The sequence below is a fragment of the Spodoptera frugiperda genome, chromosome 29 (genome assembly GCF_023101765.2).
Source record: "Spodoptera frugiperda isolate SF20-4 chromosome 29, AGI-APGP_CSIRO_Sfru_2.0, whole genome shotgun sequence".
Taxonomy (NCBI): domain Eukaryota; kingdom Metazoa; phylum Arthropoda; class Insecta; order Lepidoptera; family Noctuidae; genus Spodoptera; species Spodoptera frugiperda.
The window spans coordinates 942,070-965,214 of NC_064240.1; the positions used below are offsets into that span (position 1 = coordinate 942,070).

At 35.2% G+C, this 23,145-nt stretch overlaps 1 protein-coding gene across 1 annotated transcript in view; it reads right to left on the reverse strand.

Annotated features, from left to right (window-relative positions):
• Positions 1-3,935: 3,935 nt before the first annotated feature.
• LOC126912734 (angiotensin-converting enzyme) overlaps positions 3,936-23,145 on the reverse strand; it is a 150,541-nt gene continuing 131,331 nt past the window's right edge. Inside the window, exons 10-12 of the mRNA XM_050706395.1 lie at positions 16,073-16,213; positions 4,891-5,079; positions 3,936-4,431 (exon numbers count right to left, since the gene is read on the reverse strand). Of these exons, the coding sequence (XP_050562352.1) occupies positions 4,296-4,431; positions 4,891-5,079; positions 16,073-16,213 (466 nt within the window). The 3' untranslated portion in view covers positions 3,936-4,295. The remainder of the gene's footprint in view (positions 4,432-4,890; positions 5,080-16,072; positions 16,214-23,145) is intronic.

Genomic DNA, 23,145 nt, shown 5'->3' on the forward strand with positions numbered 1-23,145 from the left:
AGAAGTGTATTCTATTGTAAACTAGGGAACTGGGCGCCTGAACGTCGCCTTTGCGTCTCGGGCTTGGAGAATGCGTGACGATTGGATAATGGAATCTAAAGGGGACGATAGGTAGGGTGCATGAGTTGTTTACATTGCACGCTTTTATGAAGCAGTTTATTGGCGATAAACAAATGCTTATTATACGTATGAAACTTAAATGCTTATAATTTACTGAGACACTACCTGACTACCTCATTTAATAAATTGACTTTTTTCTACCCTTGTGTCAGCATCTCCTTCCAAAATCTTTTGTCCTTATCTTATGTCAGTCATAAACTCCCTTTTTTTCATACCATTCCTCACATTACACAATGCAGCTTATACATTCTCATCAAACACTTCGTCATTTTACCTGATAAACTAGCTAACAGTCGCTGCCGTACAGCAAAATAAAAAAAAACCCGCCGCTCAAAGTTTTGGATCAAAGGTTAAGTTGAACAAAAAATTAAGTAACAGGGTTTCAAGCAGGTAGAATTCCAAAAATTGATATGAGGTTTACCAGGCTTGCAGCATTCATAAGGAGCATTATACGAGTATTTGACTTATGACTTTGAGTTCAACTGGCAATAGTACAAGGTGACGACAACAGTCGTGTAAAAAACCAACGTGCATATTGTTAAAGATTTTTTATTTTGTTTCATTACTCAAATAAAAAAAAAACTTCCTTACAGTTACATACTTACCATTATACAAACTGCTTGAACCTTTAGGAATCGTTTTTTGTATAGGGATAAGAACTGTTTGAGTGGATTACCAGAAATTAATCAATACTAATAGGATCACAAGTACCAGGCAATCAGAAACGTAAAGAGATAAAACGTGGGCGCCCATGTGGCGGTGAACGCGCGCTTGTGCTACAAGGGCTTTGTGTGTGACGCAAGAATTTTAATATTTTACTCATAGGTTTAAAAATATAAGTATAAGTCTGTCTATCCTTGAATTTTTGTTCCATGATGAATGATAGTTTCCTGAAATCCCAGGCTATCTTAGTATTGTACATTTGTTACAACAGTTAAAATCAATATTTGACTTTAAAAAAGAAACAAAATGCCTACAATATCTGTTTTCGAATTCCTACTTCACAGTAAAAATATTCAAACCACAGATAAAAAAGAAAAAAACGTGAATTTTCTTAACAATGAATAGAATTTTAATCACGAGTACTAGGCGGTTCGAAGTTCAAAGAGGTGTCTTGACTTCACTTTTGTATAGAAACAGTGGGGGCGTACGCCCACGTACCTAAGCATCTACCTTTTTGTTCAAAGCGTATCACACCACGCCATTTATCAATTTGTGGAGTCTGCAGGGATCCTTCCAATAAATAAAATACATTTTATCAGCAGGCATTTTATTGACCATTGTATTTTTTATAAAAAACATTCCTACAAAATATTCTGTTTCACTTTTTTCTTTCTTGTCAAAGCAAAATTAATCTTATTGGTTTGTAAAAACGAAGACGAAGTTAATGAATACAGAACGAACATTTAAGGTTCAAAATTAAACATGCTTCTGAGTATTTTGTACTAGGCGTGTAGAAAGTCAAGGAAGTAGCCATTTACTTTGGCAAGTTTCAAATTTGTGGAAAAAATGTGTACAGACCTATTTCATGTAAACAAACATGATCTTAGTTCAAAGGGATTTCAAGGAAACATTAGGATTTCACAAATAATGGCCACAAACTTTGGTTTGTTTCTCTTCGGGCGGTATGTTTTGTTATTTCTGTAAACAGATACACGTTTTAGTAAAAAAGGTCTTCGCAACGGAGCCGGAGTTACATTTTGAATCAATGTTGATTCAATATTTTATGTGTTGACGTTATTCAATCTTTGGGTACATTTTCTTTACCTACCTACTTATAACATTGTGTTGACCCTGATCAGTCTCTTTTTATTATAATTTTAACGTTACATTAAATAACGTTGAATAACTTTCAAAATCATGTAATATTTTTTACAAATATGAAGATCTACTTACTTTTTGACACTCTACTGGTATTATTAGCTGCCTCATAAGTAAAAACAACTAAATTCATACAAAACATAATTAAATTACGGTGTCAAAATGGCAGAATGCACTCTCATGAAACATTTCAAGTCTTCAATTATAAAGCCAGCTTTCAACACTAAAACTTTGAAATAAACCTCCATTGAGGACCTGAAAATAGAAGCCTGGGATGTGCAAATACTGTTTGTAACAGACTGTGGCACAAATATAGACAAAATCAATACTGAATATTGTGGGCACGTCGCAAAATAATATTTCAGAGTTTATATGAGGGTTAAGATGAAAATTGCGAGACCAGGGTTTCATGGATTTTAGGATACCTACTTTTAGATTAAGGGTTTGGTTTAAGAGATACTCATAGTTTGTGAGGTATGTGATACCCGCTAAAATGACCTATTTAGTGTCGACACACACAGATGGAGATTATGACAAAGCTCTCTTGTGTATAGGAGGTCCATGGACAGCCCAGCGTTGGACTGTCACGACCAGGATGGATGATGAGCAGAGAACATCTTTAATAAAACACCCAATTACTACGAGGATACCAGGATACCAGAATGTGATGAAAATAGCAGAATATTGTTATTATAATCGGACACCTCAATAAGACTCAATAAACCTGAATATTATGTTGTTTGGATTCCACCAGTCATATTCTTTGGTACACGAAGCTTAGAACGAGTTAAAACGGGTTCAATTAAGATATGTTTTTTATTTGGAAAGATGCGTGGTATGGATGCGAGCTATGAATGTATGCTATATGTCTATTATTGTCTATATGTCTATAGTATCGCTCGCTCGTATCTTCCTCGTGTACCTACTTTGCGGCGGTACATCTTCATAGCACATCTTACTCGTACTCACATCAGTGGAAACGGTCACATATTTTCACAGCTCAACTATTACATCCTCGCAGCATAGCTACATAGCACATCTTTGATGGAAAAGTACCCGAAGTCTGTCTATCATTAAAACGTCATTAAATCAAGGGGGGTCAGTCAGACAAATTGGTGGGTAGGGGGTCTGTACAGATCATTTATAAATATTAATGACTTTATCTTTTGTGTAGGGCCCGCATGCAGTAGATCAAGTCAGATTGTTATCTTTATTACGTAGTTTTATTATTGGATTTATTGGTAACAGCAATCTCGTACGTACAAAATGAAATAGCTTAAATGAGTAACGATGGAGTTTCTTTCTTGTTCTTCTCTATTCGAAGCCACACTTTGGAACGAGCACCTAGCTTCACTGACAGACAGACTGTCGGACAAATCAATTTGACGTTTTAGCAGTGCCTAATTTAGGTTTAATTGAAATAAATGCTTTGACTTCTTGGTAGCTTTTTGGCTGTGATTTTGTATGTTTTTGGTATCTATAGTATCATTTGTAAACGAATGTGTCATCTTGCAAACTGTCTAAATGTCAAAAGTTAGGGTCATCCCCTGCTAGTCCTGCTACGTAGCGCTTATAACACAAATGGTGAAAAGTGGGTGTACATTGTACGTGGTATTGCGTGCCGTAATGTGCATCTTAGCCTGCTCCTTCAATGCATAATCAAATGTCCAAAATTCTCAATAATAAGTACTTTGTCCAACCCGGGAATTGAACCCGGTACGTGACTCCAGGAACGCCACAAGACAGCCAAATATATGCCTATATTCCACGAATACTAGACACTTAACTTATAAACCTGCTTAAGAAATATAATTATTTAAGTAAGTATATAAAGTTACTTTTTTAAGTTACTCGAGTTAATTTCATGTAACTTGATCAGAGAGCATCAAATAACTTCTCTTTACTTAAATTTAACTTACACACTTATTTAATTACTTGTTAGCACATTTATTACTTTAGGTGTTTATTTATTGAGAGGAAAATAAAATAATACATATTTTTAGATTCATTTTTATTTTATATCACAATAAAACACTAAAAATCTCAAGTTAGTTTTATGCTATTTACAAAAAATATATAAATTCCTTACATCATTAATGTTTTGTCTTAATTTAATAATGTGTTTTATTAATTATTGAACCCTGACAAAGAGAGACAGATTTTATTATCATTATTATAATATTAAATACAAAAATAAAACACACAATAGAAAATAATACACAAAATACATTTCATAAAAAAAAAACACTTAAAAAAATCAATTGACGAAATTGAATTCTATTGCACATGTAATAAAAACGTTCTTACTTTAACATTGTACTTATACATTATTATAAACTATACGTTCCTATATTTTATCGCCAACGCAAATTGAACCTTGTGGTGATTAGCATAGAGGTTAATAGAATTATAACGAAGCTTGTGACGTCAAAGTGCCGATGAGCCGCGTTGTAGAAACCACCGTATACTTGTAGACCTGCTGTCTCGATACTGGAAGAGAAAACAAGGAATTTTATAACTTAATTGATTAAGAATTGAGTAGAAATTACTTTGTAGGATGACGAGGACTGTTATGAGATAATACGGAATTGTAGAAGTGTGAATATCTCAGAGTGGTAGAACCCACTGATTTTCCATTTTATATACACATTTTTAATTCAAAAGAACAATTGTACATCAATCCCAACGATTCTTCAACAACTTAAATTCCTAACCCACATAGTACAAAGTGTCCACGCACTTGTAACGCCTCTGGTGTTTTAAGTGACTATGGGCAGCGGCGATTGCTTTCTATCAGGTGAACCGTATGATGGATTACCGGCTTATTCCATAAAAAAGAAACGGGATATATGTCTAGTAAAACAACGACAATGCTTTCAAAGATGGTTTAAAAAGTTCTCTTCATAGTAACATTCAAGAACCAATTAGTAGACATTCTGGTCTCCATACCTGAACTTGCAATAGTCTCCATCATAACTCCAGCCCAGGTACTCTCCGGTCCTCAGGTTCTCACTCCTGAGCCAGTCCTCCAGAGGTCGGAAGTAGTCTCTGAGAGCTTCTCCATTCAGTCTGCCTTCTCCTATTGTCTCTTGAAGAATCTGGCTCCACGGAGCTGATGATCCTCGCTCCATGATGCGTCTGTAATTAATAGAAACAATTGATTTTAGAATACATTTTCATTAGAATTAATAGTACACTATATTAAAATTTGTAGATTTAAATTGGTCCTATTGTCATTAAAGTGGACAGGATATGTGAAAAGCCATAGCTCAAATTTTTATAAAGCTCACGTTCACGAAATCCAAATTAATGATTGGTTCTTTACTATTGCAATCAAACAAGCTCATGAGTTCCAATTATGAATTCTACTACAAAAGATACAATTATCATATTTTTAACAATAATAATAGAAGAAGTGTTATGTCAGACGAAATATGTCCGTCCACACACACACCATAATTTTTAACACGAGAACACCTTAAACACGCGACCACTAAGTGTAACCATGAAACATGAACCAAAAATCTTAATAACCAAGACTTCGGTTACTTAAAACCGACTCACATAACAACCTTAATTCCACCAGGGTGTCAGTTGTAAGTAACATTAGACCAGGAACAGCGTTATATAACGGCTGGTTAAAACAATGTCGAACTAGGGCTACCAAACCGAATTGTGTAAGAGTAAGGCTTCCTACATTCTGATTATGTATGCGTTTGGTACCGATTCCGGCATTCTGTTGGTATGTGGATTAATTGGGGTTGAGGAATGCTATGAGGGAAACGTGTTGGACTGTTTTACTGATGACTTTTTTCATCCCAGTTTTAGGTTGGTACTGATACTTATAATTGAAGTTGGGAATTGTACCTGATAGTATATTACTTATAGATTAAGCGTCCTTGCCAACCCGTATTGAGCAAGTGTGGTGATTAATGCTTGAAATGTCCTCCGTGCGAGCAGAAGCCTTTGGTCAATAGCAGCCACTTATAGGCTGTTGATGATGATGATGAGCGCCTTTAAATGTTTAATCTTTGGGCAATACGAAAATGGATTGATCTACTTAGCGTTTACTAGCTTTTTAATATAGGTGCACAATATTTTTTACTTCCAAATAGTTTTTAATGATACCCCCCGATTATACGTTCGTTTAATAATAGTTGTGTAGCTTCGATCAACAAATACGGAGCAGAAAATTTCTCTAAGCATTATATGCAAGCACGTTTTTGTATATTGCTCATCCACGCTCCAAAATGTATTACGTATATTATAGTAACTATTACATTAGGAACATAAATGTTTATGTCCTAAAAAGGTTCTAAATTCAGACCGTAACTGACAGTTAAAACCTAGTTACCGCTCTGAGCCTTTTGATCCGTTTTTGGTCACAGCCTAAATAGCTATGAAATCTTGCAGTGTCACACTGACTAAAGAGACTTTCGACATTATCCGTAAATGAATAAAGTTGAAAATCTGAAGACAGAAGCTGACAGATTGGGGGTAGCCTGACCTGCTGTTGGTAAATACCTTTTTACGACAGTTTTATGTCTGTGAAACTCCTGATATCGACGCTGGAAAGGCAAAATGTATTAAGCGCCACTTTGGTCGAAGATGAGTTATATATACCGTTGGAATCGCCTGATTTTTCTCTTTCGAATGGTCTATGTCTCGCCTTAATTTGAGCACTTTGATGGCGGTTAATACACCGGTGATTTTAGACTTTTTCGTATATTTTTTTGTTTTAAATCCATTCATTTTTTTACTTTGGCTCATAAAGCGTACATGATAGTAACAAACTATTGATAAGTCATTTATACCTGCTTAAGTTTACAACTAGATTGGTTTTAAATCTCTTTACCTTTCCATTTTTCTAAAAAGTAACGCAATAAAACATTTTACAGATTGGCAATTATTATAAAATCTAAACATAAGTCAATTTACTTGTAAATAAAATATATGTTTTTTGCGTTTAAAACATTTTACTTTTCTGCATGTTACAATTATTTGGACGTTAAAACAATTTTATCCAAAACATTTTATTACTAAAATGGTTGATAATACAATTTTACCTGAAGCTATTCTAATGTGTTTGTAGCACTTAAATTAATTTACCTAATGTAAAAATAATTGCATTTGTGAGTTAACCCTCCCAAAAATGATTGATAAATACCAAACTATGGTGGTTAGACGGTAGTTCAAGACTGTCATTCACCGAGACCGCGGCTGTTAATCAGGGCCGAGAGCGTTGCGCGGGCGCTTCAGTCACCCATGCGCTGTCGACGAGGGAGTTCACGCTCGCTGTCGCAATACACTGTTCGTAAATATGAGGAGTACCTTAGTTTGCAAACGTGTAATGCCAAAAAGAATTTACCAGATACTGATATAGAAGATGTTGATATAGAAGAAGATTTTTAATTTTCCAAAATGTGATTATTTTTTATTATTATATCGTCACGCTCTTTAGCCCCGAAGGGATAGGCAGCGGTGCACATTATGCCACGTGACGCCACTGTATAATGTACACCCACTTTTCACAATTTATGTTGTAAGTCCCATGTAATAGGTGAGCCTATTGCCATACATCGGACACATTTCCAGATTCCATGCTATTACTGAGAAATTTTCGAAAAACCGAAAAAAGCCCAGCAATAATTCGCCCAACCCGGGTATTGCCCTTGCCCAGTAATCGCACTTGCAACCACTCGGCCAAGGAGGCAGTCATTATTTCAATATAAGATTAAGTGAGATTATATTTTACACTTATAAGATTAATACTGATACAAAAGATGTTGATGAAGTTTCATGTTATCTATGTCTTGAATATGTTTTCAAAGTCTGATTGTTTTTCATTTTGTATTTGATTAGTATAAGTCTAAGTACAAGTGTACCTATTAACTTGTGATATCTGATCTCTACTAGGTATACTTAAAAGTATTGCCTTTTCATGTTCCGTACCAAAATGGCAAAACTGTTGGGCCTACATAGTTGAAACTTTGTAGGTTGATGTATTCTGGTAACCGCTATTTGGATTTCGAATAACAATTAATAAATTAAAAGGGGCACCCCATACATGGAACTGATTCAAAAAGTTTTAACCTATTCGTGATGGGTGTCTATCGATAATACTTTAAAAAAGACATTAAGGTTCCCAAAACCATTTTTCGTTAAAATCAATTGTTTGAAAGAAAGACGTTTCCAAAGTAGAAAAATGAGTGTCCCCCTCTCTAACATTTAAAATATGGGAGGGACAAAACTAAAAAAAAAAATATATGCTGTAAATTTCATTTGAAACTTTCAAAGAAAATTGGTTTGAACGAGATATCATTATTACTTTTTCAGAAATAATACTAATAGAACTCGTCCGTGAACGGTGGCGGTGTGTCCTGTATGGGCTGAGCACCGCCAAGTCCTCAGGGATGTGGTCGGCGACGGTGACCTCTCGCGCCCGTCACTGGTTCAGGCCATGGTGCGGAGCGAGGGGGACTGGGATGCCGTCTCCACCTTTTGCGAAGCAGTCATGCTAGCTACGGAGGAGGCGGGGCGCGTGAGAGTACAAACCTCCTCACGTCCCAGCCGTCGCGTGAGACATTCCGGGCGTCGGGGATCGCGGGACGATCTCTAGCCACCGTAAGTGCGGGTCTGCGGACGGCGAGCAAGGGTAGCTCGCCGCCCGACCAGAACCAGACCCGTGCGTGCGGATCGGATCATCTTGAACTTCTGGGCGTTACTTTATCGCTTACACTAAACTTCGGCTCTTATATAGAGTCGAAGGCGCATCTGGCTGGTAGAAAGTTGGGTATCCTCTGGTGGGTGAGACGGTACTTCACACCGAAACAACTGCTGAGCCTGTACCAAGCGCAGGTTCGGTCATGTATGGATTACTGTTCTCACCTTTGGGACGGCTCGGCTAAATGCCAGATCAAAGCGCTAGAAAACATCGAAAAGCGTGTCAAGAAGCTCATCAATGATGATGCGCTTGTAGAGGCCCGGCTTCAAAGCCTTGAACACAGGCCCAAGGTTGCAAGCCTTTCCGTTTTTTACCAGATACATTTCGGAGAGTGTGCGGGGGAATTGCACAACTTGATTCCCCCGAGTCCTTTCCATTATCGAACCACAAGACAATCGGCGAGGCGTCACCGTTTCATGGTAGATATCCCACCCACTCGCACGAAGCGCTTCACTCCAAGCTTCCATGTGCGAACTGTTAGAGAGTGGGATTCTTTGCCGGAGTCTGTGTTTCCTGATGGGTATAACCTGGGTGTTTTCAAGGCCCGAGTGAATAGGTTGGTTATGGGCAGACGTGCTCCATCGTAGGCCGCGTCATCACTTACCACCAGGCAAGATAGCGGCTAAACGTCGACCCATCAAACGTAATAAAAAAGTGCATTTTCAAAAAACGCAAATATAACTTTGTCGTTCGTACAAACACTATGTATAACGAAGTTATTTTATAACTTTTATATTATGCCATCTACTTGCTGCTACGGAACCCCTCATGGGCGAGTCTGACTCGCACTTGGCCGGTTTTTTTAAGACTGATTGATCTCAGAAGTAAGTGGTTTATATTTTTTCTTCATTTTGCGATGAAAAGTCATTTTAAAAAAAATTTTTGCGTTATTTAGTTTTACCCGTAACTTCCATTATTCATTAATATTGTGAGATAATACTTAAAGCCCAGCGAAAACTTTAGCTTAATGCAAGATAAGACATTTTAGTTTTCATGGTCTGACTTGACCGGGCCTGATAAAACATTTTACTTAGACGTGTTAGTATGCTGTACAGAATATAACACATTTTATCTAGCTCATTTATGCAGCTTTTCGTTCGTTAAAACATGTTTTACCTGGACACGGTGAGTACGGTCAACTGACTTAAGTCAATTTTACCTAACCAAGATTATGGCCTGCGTTGTATTAACTCCAAAATCTTGGACACGAAGACACTTACATTATTTTCTATTATTACATTTCATAGTAAACGTTATTCGTAATAACTATTTTGAGTTTCAATGAAAAAGCTCCAGTAATTAATTAGTTATGATTTTTTTTGCAAAATTTGAAACTTCAAATCGCTCTACTGAACAATTCACATAATGGCGGTTAATACATTTTGCCTTTCCAGCGTCGATATGTTGCTATAAGAGTGAGGAATGAACATTAATACGTATTTGCGTTATAAGATTACATAAAATGTCATTATGAGTGAGATTTACTTACATTACGTGTTGTGTACTGGTGGTAACTAAGAAATTGTTACGACGAGCATCTTACTCGAATATCTACTTATTTAGTAGGAAGTTATGCGTTTAATTTCTTTGCAAATAGGTGCTTGTAGCCCCTAAGGCGTCAGTACTTGTTAATATAGCGATTATTAGTTCTAGATGTAACAGAGGTTGTTACAAAACACCGGCCACAATTCCTAGTTCCAGGCAAATGTAAGAAATTATAAATTAGGGGTTCAAAGAAAAATTTCGGTCGATCAACTAAAATTCGTATTAAGACGGAAATTTTTGTTCAACAACAATATACAGGGCGTATTCTGGCTAATTACAATGATAATGATGTAAACATTGTAATTTGAGAAGCCAGTCAAAATTTAAGGATTGAACGCCAATCTATTTCCCATCTAAGATACTGGACGATCGAACCCAAACCCGTACACATGACAATATTGACAATGTGTTCAGATTCTGTACAAACAATGGCAATGGTATGGTACAAATAAATAAACTTGCAAAAATTCAACCATCGAAAATACCCCATCGTATTCTAAACTTCAGTGAAAGCAGCTTAACCTAAATTACCTAACTTCAATAAATCAAGGTACATGGTGTGATTCAATAAGATTCTCATAGCGCAATACGAACAGCTACTATAGAACAGATTTGGATCTGCATTGGGTTACATAAGTGTCCAGTCTATGGGATAAAATGTAGACTATGCGGTCGGAGCATTAAAATGACGCTTGATCGTTTTTATATTGTTATCCTTGTAGTATATTATGCATTTGGTAAATTGTACAGAATGGTTTAATTTTAATTTTCTTGAATTTTTATCTTAACGTTTCTGATTGATTGTGGTCACAGTCAGTCGAAAGAATATTTTTATTTTAATTGAGCAGTATGTTCAAGTCAGGTAAAAAATTACCTATTTTTTGTCTTTAAAACACTTTACAAACGTATTGTCTAAAAAAATCAAAATGTAATTCATAACTCACCAGCGCTACTTCCTCATTCGTGATAAAGTACCGAGAGATCGTGATAAACTGTGCTCATTTATATGAATAATACACCCCAATGCTCCGGACCCAAGACATTACGCTACATTGTAATGCAATTTTAAATATTTATCAAACCTACATTGCCTTTTAGAAAATATAGAAAAAATAAACAAAAACAAATGAACAGCTACTTTTCACCGACTTAATTAAGATCTTTTTTAAGGATAAAACATTATTTATTTATGAGGAAAACACGGAAAAATATTACGTTAATTATTACTTTTGTTTTTGATGTCTGTATGAAAATATCAAATAGGTAAAAATATTTGTATAACCAAGTCTTACCTCAAAATAAAATTATTACTGTAAACTGATTTTGAAATTTCTTTTTTGGTAGTCTAGTCTATTTCTCTACAGAATATTTAACATACAATTAAAAATACACATTTTAGTCGCCCAAAGCGTAAGTCCAGCGTGATTTTCGCAATACCTCCGACCCATATGCCCAGGCTTCCTATACCTCTGTTTAATGGTAATTAGGCCAGCAGTGGAGTCACGATTTTCTATCACAATTGAATTCTACATTTACGTGTATATTTTGCTGTGGATTTGCGTACTTGTTTATGAAATGTGTCTAGATTATTTGTACCAGGTGTGTGCCATTGTTATGGTTCTTATTGTATCTTCTAAACGTAATATCTTTAGGTTATGGAGGGCTGAATTGTTTCACCTAGGAAAGGGTGCTAATAATGCAAGCTAGGCTAAAGTTATGATACGTATGGCACGTATAGGCACAAATGGATAAAATTTAATAGTATTTGTATAACGATTATGCTGCTCTATACGTTATCGTCTAACAATGGAGAATGTTAGTATTACGTAAATTAAGAAAAATAGCTTTGAAATGTCGTTAGGTGATAATAACTAGTTACCAACTACTTATATTTATATTTATAAAAATACAATATATGGGACGTTGTACTATGACGTCACAGTACAACATTAATTTGAGAAATTCAAGTCATCAAAACTGGAGACGCATATAACTTGGTCTGTTTAAATTACACAACAAAACTAAGGACACAGATCTTTTCGTTACATCGACGGATTCATAAACTTCTTCGTCTAAAAACGTGAACATTAACAATAGGGTTTCCCATCTAAATTATTTTTGTCGTCAAGCATCTACTGTTAAATCTCGCCTGCTTCAGATTTGTATGTGTGGGTAAACTATAAAACCAAAGCCTAGTTGATGTAACGGTGGCTTGAACTACTAAGTACACCGCAATTTGGGCTTAAGCCAAGCCAGAGTTGGTAGGTTTAAACTAAGTTAAGACATCCTACGATTAACTTGGAATCAAATCCTATATTTTATCGTCTGTTTACCATTTCACCTCTTCAAGGTATCGGCGAGTTAAGACAAAAAACGTTAAAAATAATCTATATATTTTTCATATGTTTGTACCTATGACATAGTTTTATGTTTACTCTCAAAGAACTACATCCATTCTGCCTATGACATAGTTTTATGTTTACCTTCAAAGATCTATATTTCCAAAAATGTTGTAATTTTTGCACGTTTTGGCGCTTACACGGTATTTTTCACACGTTCAAAAAGCCCAAATATTGCGTTCATGTAAATTATGTAAGTGTAACACAAAATGTCGGTGGTCGCGGATCGATTCGCTTGTTGTAAGCGCGCCGCTAGATGTACCAGGCTCCCATAATACTGTAGGAGGTAAACGTTACAACAGTTTGGAGTTTGGATTCAGTTTGTGAACTTGTTGCTTTACTAGTTGAGTCAGCGTTGTATTGAGGAAGATAGGTACCTATATTTTGAACTTATAACCGATATTTGATACGATTTCTGAATAGTAGATTGGGAGACTAGACTTATTATAGACTTATGTCTGAATCTTGTTTTAAGAAATGTTTGTTACTACGTCAAATCATTTATTCCAATTAAACCATATACTAATCAGTACTTTTCGTCAACGTCAACAAATAAAGAAATATATAATAGTCTGTCAGTCTGTCCATCAGTAAAGCTAGGTGCTCAATAATTTTGTTATTGGTAAAAAGGCAGTCTTATATTTTTAGCTCGTGTCATTAGTTAATGCAATTTATTCAGTTACACATTAGGTCAGTAGAATATATGTAAGTATGTGCAATTAAGAACATAATTAATTAAGTAATAATGCATGTATTTAGTATAGATAACTGTTAATTTATTGGGCAACGAGGACAGTTAAAAATAAATATGATGTTTATGCCTTATGTAATTAAATGTAAATTTGTGTATCAAATTCTTGTTTATCTCTTGCAATATCTATAGATTTATAGATTTTATCAACACCTACTATAGATTGATAGTGAATTTCGAAATTAAACGTTATATAAATACTTTTAAAATCTAGATTTGTTTGCAATTTTTTTTAAGGTTACAATGTCACTGTTACACTGTTTTGATAACCAGTGTAATATCAAATAATAATTATTTAGGAGAATGACAGACATCTCTTTTAACTAAGAGTTACTTAGTGTGACGTAGCACCTAAACTTGTGAAGGTGTCACTTATAGGTTGGTAAAAAACCAAATGTAGTTAAACGCCTCTTAGGAAAGCAGTGATATACATATGTATGTTGATGAAAATGGGTGTTACCGCTATAGCGGTAACACCCATTTTCACCACCATCAAAAATTATACCATGTAATGGTTACCCAGTCCTTAGCAATTATTGTCGATAAAAAATTGTAAATAAGGAATAGTTTAAGTAATCTTTGAAATGTATAGACTTACTAGTGCGGCAGTTGTTTAACGAATCATTACGCAGTAACTACTTATAATTGACAAAGTCGCTTTCTCCATCCCTATGTCCACTTTGTATGCTTAAATCTTTAAAACTACGCAACGGATTTTGATGCAGTTTTTTAATAATTATAGATAGACGCCTTTTTACAATTTATTTTCTTAAAACGCTACTCAATCTTATTTTAATTTTTTGATTTTTGAAATAAAAATATATTAAGTTGTACTTAAATATCCTGCTATCTCAGACATTTTATAAAGAATTGATAGTGACAGGACTACATCTGAGAGCGTCTCGACATCGACATAACAATAACCCCTGCTATTTTTTTTATTTTTATTTTCAATGTACAGACAGCACTTTTCTATGATTTTATTATATGTATAGATAATACATGCATATGCATATCACCATTGCACATGCGAAGCTGGGGCGGGTCACTAGTGCAGAATAAAGTTGACATAATAATATTATGTATCGCTAACATCAGAACAGAATTTAACGATGTAACAATATTACGAATAAAATTTAATAATGCGGCCCGCATCCATGCGTCAAGTGGTCACATCCGCAAGGAGACGCGCAATTGTCTGCACCATGCTTTATTTTTACACCTACCACCAACTAAAACAAACCCTAAGTTTTCTACGATAAAGTCTAAATTACAATGGCTGATAGAATATATTTTACCAATTTTCACCCGAATGAAATTCGACTCTTTGTAAAAGTTCTACAGTTGAAATTAGATCGCATCCGTGTTCTAGTTTCGAGTACAAAAGTGATATGTAATATGAACCGTATTTCTAAGTGCGTAAAGTCTACATTAATGTCCAAAAATTAACGCGTAATTAGTGGGATGAACAAATTAATTAAAATGCATTTTTCCGTGACAACTTTATTTGGATGTTGCAACTTGTCACCAAGGACTTCTGGTGTTAGTATAATTTTACAGTTTTATGGTTATTATAAATTCAAATATAATTTAATAAATTATCAGTTTGATATTTGTAAAGTATGTTTATCTATAGAGTTTTGTTCGCATATTCACATGACTGTAATAAATAAATGCTATAACCGATTCCAGAGTCGATGGTTCAGGTTTGGCAACTAAATTAGTGTTTAGTCCGATTTTTACATAAAGAAATTTAACAGTCAAATATTTTATTTTATTTTATTTGGCTAAAGGATTTTAGATTACATATTGATTTGATTTTGTATACCTACTTTACTGATTAATTTCCCACATATTACCTATATCACCTACTGAGAGGAGGCCTAAATATGAGTGATGAAGAATAATCATAAAAATATTACTTATACCATAAAAGTAAATAATAACAGAATAAAACAGAAAATACTACTCCAGCAAAATAATCAATGAAAACAAAATTGCGAGCAAACAAACACACAAACCCACACAACATCAACAGCCTCAAAGCAGTAGATCATTACATAAACATATACAGAGATATTATAAATAAATAAATAACATGAATGTAAGTACCCAACAACTAATGGCTACGGTCAAGGCCGCTCCGCTTCACGCCGCGAGATCACTATCTACGATTTATGTGAAATTATTATTGATTACTATCTAATTGACTGTGCGATTGATTGAGTAGTTATAACTCGAGTGTGAAGTTTCTTACTTAACTTTTAGGCTTTGAAAGGGGTTTTTATTTGAGTGGGTAAAATCATCCAATGACTTCTTGGGTGAGACGAGAGGGAGTGTCAGATTTTTACTGACTAAAAACCACCCCGTTCCTATTCCTGGTTTACGAACCGCAGCCCCGGTAACCCGCTAACCTGTAGTCCGCAGCTCCGGGTTGGTATCAGCCATAACAGAACATTAGTTTACTAAATAGTTCGAACTTTTATGGGAAAAATTATCTGCAGATTCTCAATCGTTGCCACGAAATCCTGCTACAGCTAAATACTAGATACTAATGTACTCCAAAATGTTCGTTAAAAATATCTCTTGAACATTTCTTTTTTTTTTAATAATGTGACTAACACATCACCCCACACCCTCAATCATCATACAACAATTTGTAGATAACAGAAAGAGTTTACTTATAAGAGTATTTTAATATTTAATACTCACGTTAGAATCCGTCCAGCCTCAGGGTTCCTGTAGATGTCACATTTATGCAGGGGTCGCGTTGGGTCGCCGACAATGAACTGACCAGTACGCTCACAGAGGGCGCGGTAGATCTGGAACTGCAGGACGGTGCTCACGAAGTATCTGTGGACAAGAGTACAAGATATTAGGGCTTTGACTACTTCTTAACTCATTTGTCCTGTGATCCCTAAACCACCAAGTATAAGGATGATATTACTCTGCTCTAATTAGGTAAACCTTGACCAGGGCAAATTTTGGCTGACGATTATGAAGTAGACGAATAGAAAAATGTTGCACATAGCACATATAGCTGTAGATCATAAATTCACTTTAGATTTGTGACCACAGGCTCGGCAGATTTCACATGTACAAAATTAAATTAATGAAATTTATTACCTTAAGGCACATATACATATTATGTAAATCGATACATCTTACTCGTATAATGACAGATTACCAAATATTACCTTCAGGCATTCATAATCTAAATTGACGGCCAACGAGTGTAATTTGACAAATATATAATGTAGTTATGGTAAGCAGCCGAAGTACATATAAGTTATGGACGTATCAACATATTCTTGGGTAGCGAGAAACAGAGAAATATATTTGTGCAAACTTCTGCCAGTGGCTTTGCCCGCGTTGCCGTGGTATAAAAAGTAGCCTATGAGTAATTCCAGACCATAATCTACCTCTGTTTCAAATTTAATTACAATCCCTTTAGCCGTTTTGACGTGAAAGAGTAACAAACATTCTTACAAATGTTCGCATTTTTTTTTTTTTTTTTTTATGGAATAGGAGGCAAACGAGCAAACGAGTCACCTGATGGTAAGCGATCAGCGCCGCCCATGGACACCCGCAACACCAGAGGAGTCACAGGTGCGTTGCCGGCCTTAATTTTTTAAAAAGGAGTATGCTCTTTTCTTGAAGGTTTGAAGGTCGTATCGGTTCGGAAATACCGCCGACGACAGCTCATTCCACAGTTATAATATTAGTAAGAATAACTAACTCAAAGCTTCATTAACGAGTTCATTGTATTATCATCATCAGTTACCATACGTCCTGCAGAAGAATGCTACATTGATATAACAGAATAAAACATTGATTTAAATGCTATGCCAAAATCACAGTCATTGCATTGAAATACATCGCAAACAGGCCCTTTTGTATACTCGAAATCAATTTGTCTATCGATAGCCCAATGAAGATGTTCATTCCAAAGCAAAGTCATGAATAAAAAAAAGAAGAAATTCTAGTACCACTAACTGCAAACATAAAACTAAATTACATAACTAGCCAAATCAAACAATACATTTCGTAGACAAGTTCTAGACAAGAACCGACCAAAAAAAAAGGATGCCAACCATCAAAATAACTGGAAACCTGTCTTCCGAATCGGTCCAGTAAAACTTAATAACTAGTGCTTAGTTAATTAGTGAAGACTCTGGTTCAATAAATGCGACTAGTGTGTTAAGAAATTGCCCTGGTTTGCATGTTAGAATAGTTTTGTAACAGCTATGGCTGTTTATCGCATGCCTGTAATAGTGGCGCGAAACTGATGCTTGCAGTGATTGTAATGATGTTAAGTGCGGCTGTTGTAAGGTGATACCGTTTAGATATTGTACTGTGTAACGTTTGAATGCTTTAGTTGAGTAGTTGTAAGCGTAGACTGCTGAAGAAAAGGGTTTTGTAGTCGGCTCTCGAGTCGAAACCTTCAAAAAAGGTTTTTGTCGATGTTGTCTCTCTAAAATACTTCCACAATTTTTATTTTAGTTCTTTGTGTCCTATTGTCCTAATTAAATTATGCAGTTATTGTTCTAACAAATATTATGTAGTCATTTAGATCTTCTCAGTAGCAATGCTTGTTAGCACAAGATCTGTAAATCTCATCAGATTACTCATAGCGTCTAATTAATAAGAAGTATAATCTGTTCATCAAATCGCAACACAAATAGAGCGCTTTAACGGCCATTAGCACGTTGTAAGATAACTATCTTTGAGTTATTTATGATGCTTTGTAATAGAACATTAAACATTGCATTTAACAAAGAAAAATATAACACCTTGTTTGTAAAAGAAACTAAAATCTGGTGACTAATATCTATTATGCTTAAATCTCACGTAGTCTAATCAATAATTAGACATTAATAGATTCTATTCTATTACTGACAATTAAAATACTGACGGACTCAAAAGAGGAATCTTATATAGATTTATAGATAAGTACTTATTACCGCACTGAGACACTTAATTCTTAATTTTATTAAACTAGTCTTTAGAAATGATTCTTTATCGAAAACAATTTGCTGATTTAGGTAACCATTAAAAGGCCTGTATGAACACAGCAGTAGGTGATTTTGAGATGAGACAAGGAACAAGACAGCACACAGATAAGCTATCTACGAGGAACCGCTGATGTGAAGAAAAAATAAATCTATCCAATATCTGCTGACTTTAGAGTAAAACATCTTCTTTCGATTAAGGACAAGTAGACTTATAAATGATTGGTGTCCAAGTGATGCGGGTTTGACACCGGGTCGTATAAGTAATTTGCGGCGGACAGACATCGGTGTCTCAAGTGCCAATCTTGCAATATCCTTTATCGTCTTGGTTAAATAAATCGTCCCTTATGGCTGAATTTAGGTTGTAAGTTTTATGTACTTGAAGTGAGTACTGAGCAAGCTCTTGTTGCCAGATATGATAAGTGCTAAATGTAGTATAAAGGGCGAGCTTGTGACTTTGAATTTAGGACAGAATAAAGAAATATTTTGAACTTGATTGGACAATCTCATGATCAGAGCCTGAGAGTTTGTTTAACGTCCTGAGTAAGCAGTTAAATTTGATCAAAGAAGTCAATTAAAAGAGTTATCTGTGTCTTGCTTTCATCATATAACATCGTACATAGATACTGTTAATATTTATTTAATTAAGACATAACAACAGATAACTGAACCAGTTTCGGCATCAATTACCATTATACGTAATCATCTTCTGGCAATCCGATTCACAAGCTATCAAATTGCACCAGTTACCAATCAAACCCGCTACTCCATCTTAATTAAATATAATATTTCCTAATACACTAAAGTAAAACAAAGACGCAATGACACTAATTAGAAATAACTCAGCCAAATATTTTATTGCGTTGTCATAAGAGTAGATACAACAAAAAAATTACTTGCTGCAATATTTTAGAAGCCAAGGTGAGAAATAATGACTAAATAATTGTTAGGTTCCAGTTTGTATGAAACTGGTGCTACTTGATAATAACTCTAATTTATTAGACGTATGTACTTAAAATTTAGCCAAGGAGAAAAATGGGTTACTCGTTCATGCACACGTAACGATAACTGCTTTGGTAGATATCAATGAACGAAAACAAGTCAGTATAGATTTAGAAAAATCTTTTTAGTTAAGGTGCAGTCAAATTACATTAATTGGTTAAGCCAGTGGGTTATCAACGTAGTATCCTCAAAATTTCTTATTTAGCACTCAATATATTCTGGACTTGTCTGGTTCTAATTGTGAAATGAAACTTCGGATTTCGAAATAAATCGAAACACAAATCCTATTGCATTTAAAGGATATTTAAGTCTAATTTCTATCAAGGATTTCCTTATCCAATTGTAACCTTATTCTAAATCCTTGTAGCAGGAAATATACTATGTTGTAATAGCTACTAATGTGGTATGCCGGTCCATCATCAATCAGTATAAATGATTTAACTCCTCGCTAATGATAGTCAGGAGTTATTGATAGTCTGTAATAAGCTTTATGACATAATGTGGCTAGTGGTGGCAGTTGCAACGATGCTAAGAAGAATTGTGGTTGAATAGATTTCTGTGCACTGACTTAAGCGTTTGACTTCCGTGATCATGGTATAATTACTTAATTAAACACTTGAACTCATTTGTAATAGTCATGCAATATTCTGTGATATCATATAGCTATAGAATCGGCTAAAAATGTACGAAAAGGATCAAGTTGAATAAAAATATGTTGTTAATTATGATTGATTTATAAAGAATAAAGAGTTCCTCAGGGATCCATTTTGGGACTTCATTTTTTTTAATCGGAATATTAAATTACAAGCGTAACTCATGTAATATTTACGCACTATATATTACATATTATGTAGATAATAGACCAACTTATTTAAATTCCCATAATCATTTTTATTCACCAAATTAATTTATTCTATTGGATAAAAAAATAATAATATTAAATTACTTTGTATTATTATTTTTTTATCCAATAGAATCGTCTACACTCACACCAAACCTCAACCGATACATTTCAGTTTGGTCCACTGAAGCGCACTACAGCTGTAAATTATATAAAATTGCTTTTCTCCACCCAATCAGTGTATCGGAACAAGTGGACCCACTTCGATGTCTGGTTGATGAACATATTGAACAAGTGCTGCAATTCACGCCTCATCACTTTACTAGGTGAGCAGTCTTCTAGCCGTCATCAAAGTGAATTTATAACGGTGTCATAATTATCAAAGGATTACGAAGTCTAAAGTAATGTATATTTGGTGTAAAATTGTGTAATTGCGTAAATCATTCCACAATGCAGGTTTTTTGGCAGTTGCCACGATGATGTAGTTTGCTTGTCGTATTGCATAAAATGCTTGTTAAGTTTTTAGACCTGACTTCACTTGCAAAATCGGAGTTTGAGGCTGGTTATTAATTGTTAGTAAAAACATTGCGGGCATATTATACAGGTTGTTAAAATAAAGAAACTATTAAGAGCGCATTTACACTAGCGTTTGACCAGGCGTTCAACGCAAATACGCAACGCCTGCGCCGCGTAGTTGTGGCGTCTGCGTTGCGTATATTTTATCGAACGACTGCGCTAGATAAACGCTAGTGTAAAGGCGCTCTAACTTAATCTTTTGTACTTACTTTTGTAACTATAACACTCAAACCTCGTTAATCAACCACCTTTTATTTTTTTAGAAAACGCTCAAGAATGATTACGATTGTGGGTACTATTTTCTTCTCTAAGAAATAAAACAATCTAATGCAAATGGTTTCCCTATACAAACGGAGAATGTCGCAAAAACTATAGAACTGCAAAACAGATCCAATTAAATGTTACGTCCACTTGATTTGTTGGGATGTCAGCAGAGAATGTGGTCGTACGGGATTTTAGTACAAACGTCACGTGCTTTATGTAACAGAATCGTTGTAGAAGGTAAGTTCTTAATAGAAGTTAGGTATTATCTTCAGATTATAATATAGTAATATATTAGGAGTATAGTAGGGACTTAAAAGGAGATAAAAATCAGCAGATCACTAGTGAGTATATTAATATAATAGGTACGCACCTTTAGCCGATTATATTATAAGTCCAAGTAAATAATGTACACTGGATTCGCCTGTAAATTAAGTAGTTACGTACGGTACTGTTACTTCCTTAGATAAAATCTTTCTAAAATTTTCTTGTTCTATGTGGAGAGGAAAGAAATTCTAAGGAGTAGCTCGTGGTACAGTAGGTAATTGTGTTATAATAGCAAACCATTGTCATATATAATTATCATTGATATCAGATTATTTCAGTAGGTAAGCCTTCTGCGTATATATAGTTTATTACAAACACATTAACACATAGTAGGTATACTGTAGAACATGTTGGCCGCAGCATTATGACATAACAGGGAAGCGTTTACGCACAAACTTGAGCTGGATTTACGATGCAAGCCAGTCAATTGGACAGGTTGACATCAGGTGGCATTTTTAAAATAATTCCTCATATTCTTGGAGTCCTCTTTCAAAGAGAATCTCGTAAACAGTTTCTAGGAAAGATGTGTTTGAACTTTTTGTTAGGCACGCCTGTAGTTTTTGTACACTTTCATCACCAAGCAGTTTCCTATTGCTACTCTTCGCATCTCAAAAAATACCAGCCAAAAAGGAAGGGTCATTTAAGAATAGTTCGTAGTACTAGTAGTATTTAAGAGTATGTAGTAACGCGTCGTGTATAGTCGCGTTCCGCGCTTGCCTCAAAGAGCCATCAGACTATCGCAGACGGGGTCCAGTAGGAATGATGACGACCCGGAGCTGTGGACTGCCTTGCGGGGGCTCCGGCTCAAAAAGCGGAGTAGGAACGGGACGCTTTTCAGTCAGTAAGAGTCTGACACTCCCTCTTGCGTCGCCCAAGGCGGGAGAAGTCAATGGATGATATTCCCTCCACAAAAAAATCGACTTTAGTCTCGTATGCAAATACTACCTAATAAAAAAGTTACGCAAAATGAAATACATATGTACATATTTAAATAAGATTAATCACGTGTGTAGTGTGTAGGTCAATACCACGAGGAGATCATTGATGGATGTAGCCTATTAATGAGGTTGCCGATGGTGATGAGTCATTGCGCCATAGCTTGGGTAACACTTCAAGATCTCTTGTTTGTTAATAGTTTTGTTAATTATTAAGTATCCCACGATTAAGTCGTTAAATATTGCTTAGGTATTCTATGTATAAAAATAAGTCGGGTTTTCCTTCCTGACGCAATAACTCCAGAACGCACATAACCGATTTCCAGCGGTTTTGCATACGTCACAAAGGTCTCGGGTTCCGTGAGGTTTATAGCAAAGAAAATTCAGGAACAAATTAAAAAAGCGTTGGTGGCGAAACGGAGTTCGCCGGGTTTGCTATTTCTACTATATAATATGTAGATGCCTTCCGGCAAAAGAGGGCTAACGATATTTTTTGCGGTTTTGGGTTACCGTGAGAATCAGCGAATGTTTCTCCATTGAATGATGTGTATAACTCCATTAAATAAGTCATTATGGCAAAAAAAATGTCGCTTGCCCTCTTTTGGTCGCAAAACATCGATATGTTTTTCCAAAAGTTTCTTTTTTCGCAAACAAATAAAGTACAAGCGACCGTAGTAGAGATTTCAACGCAACTTCCAAGAACGAATGGATTTGCATGTCCTATGCAAATTACAAAACTTGTACTAGGCAAAAATGTTGTTTGCTGACCAGTAACAAGTTTAAAGGTACTGGTAATAAACAGTGGCTACCAGTGATACCAAGTACTGATTG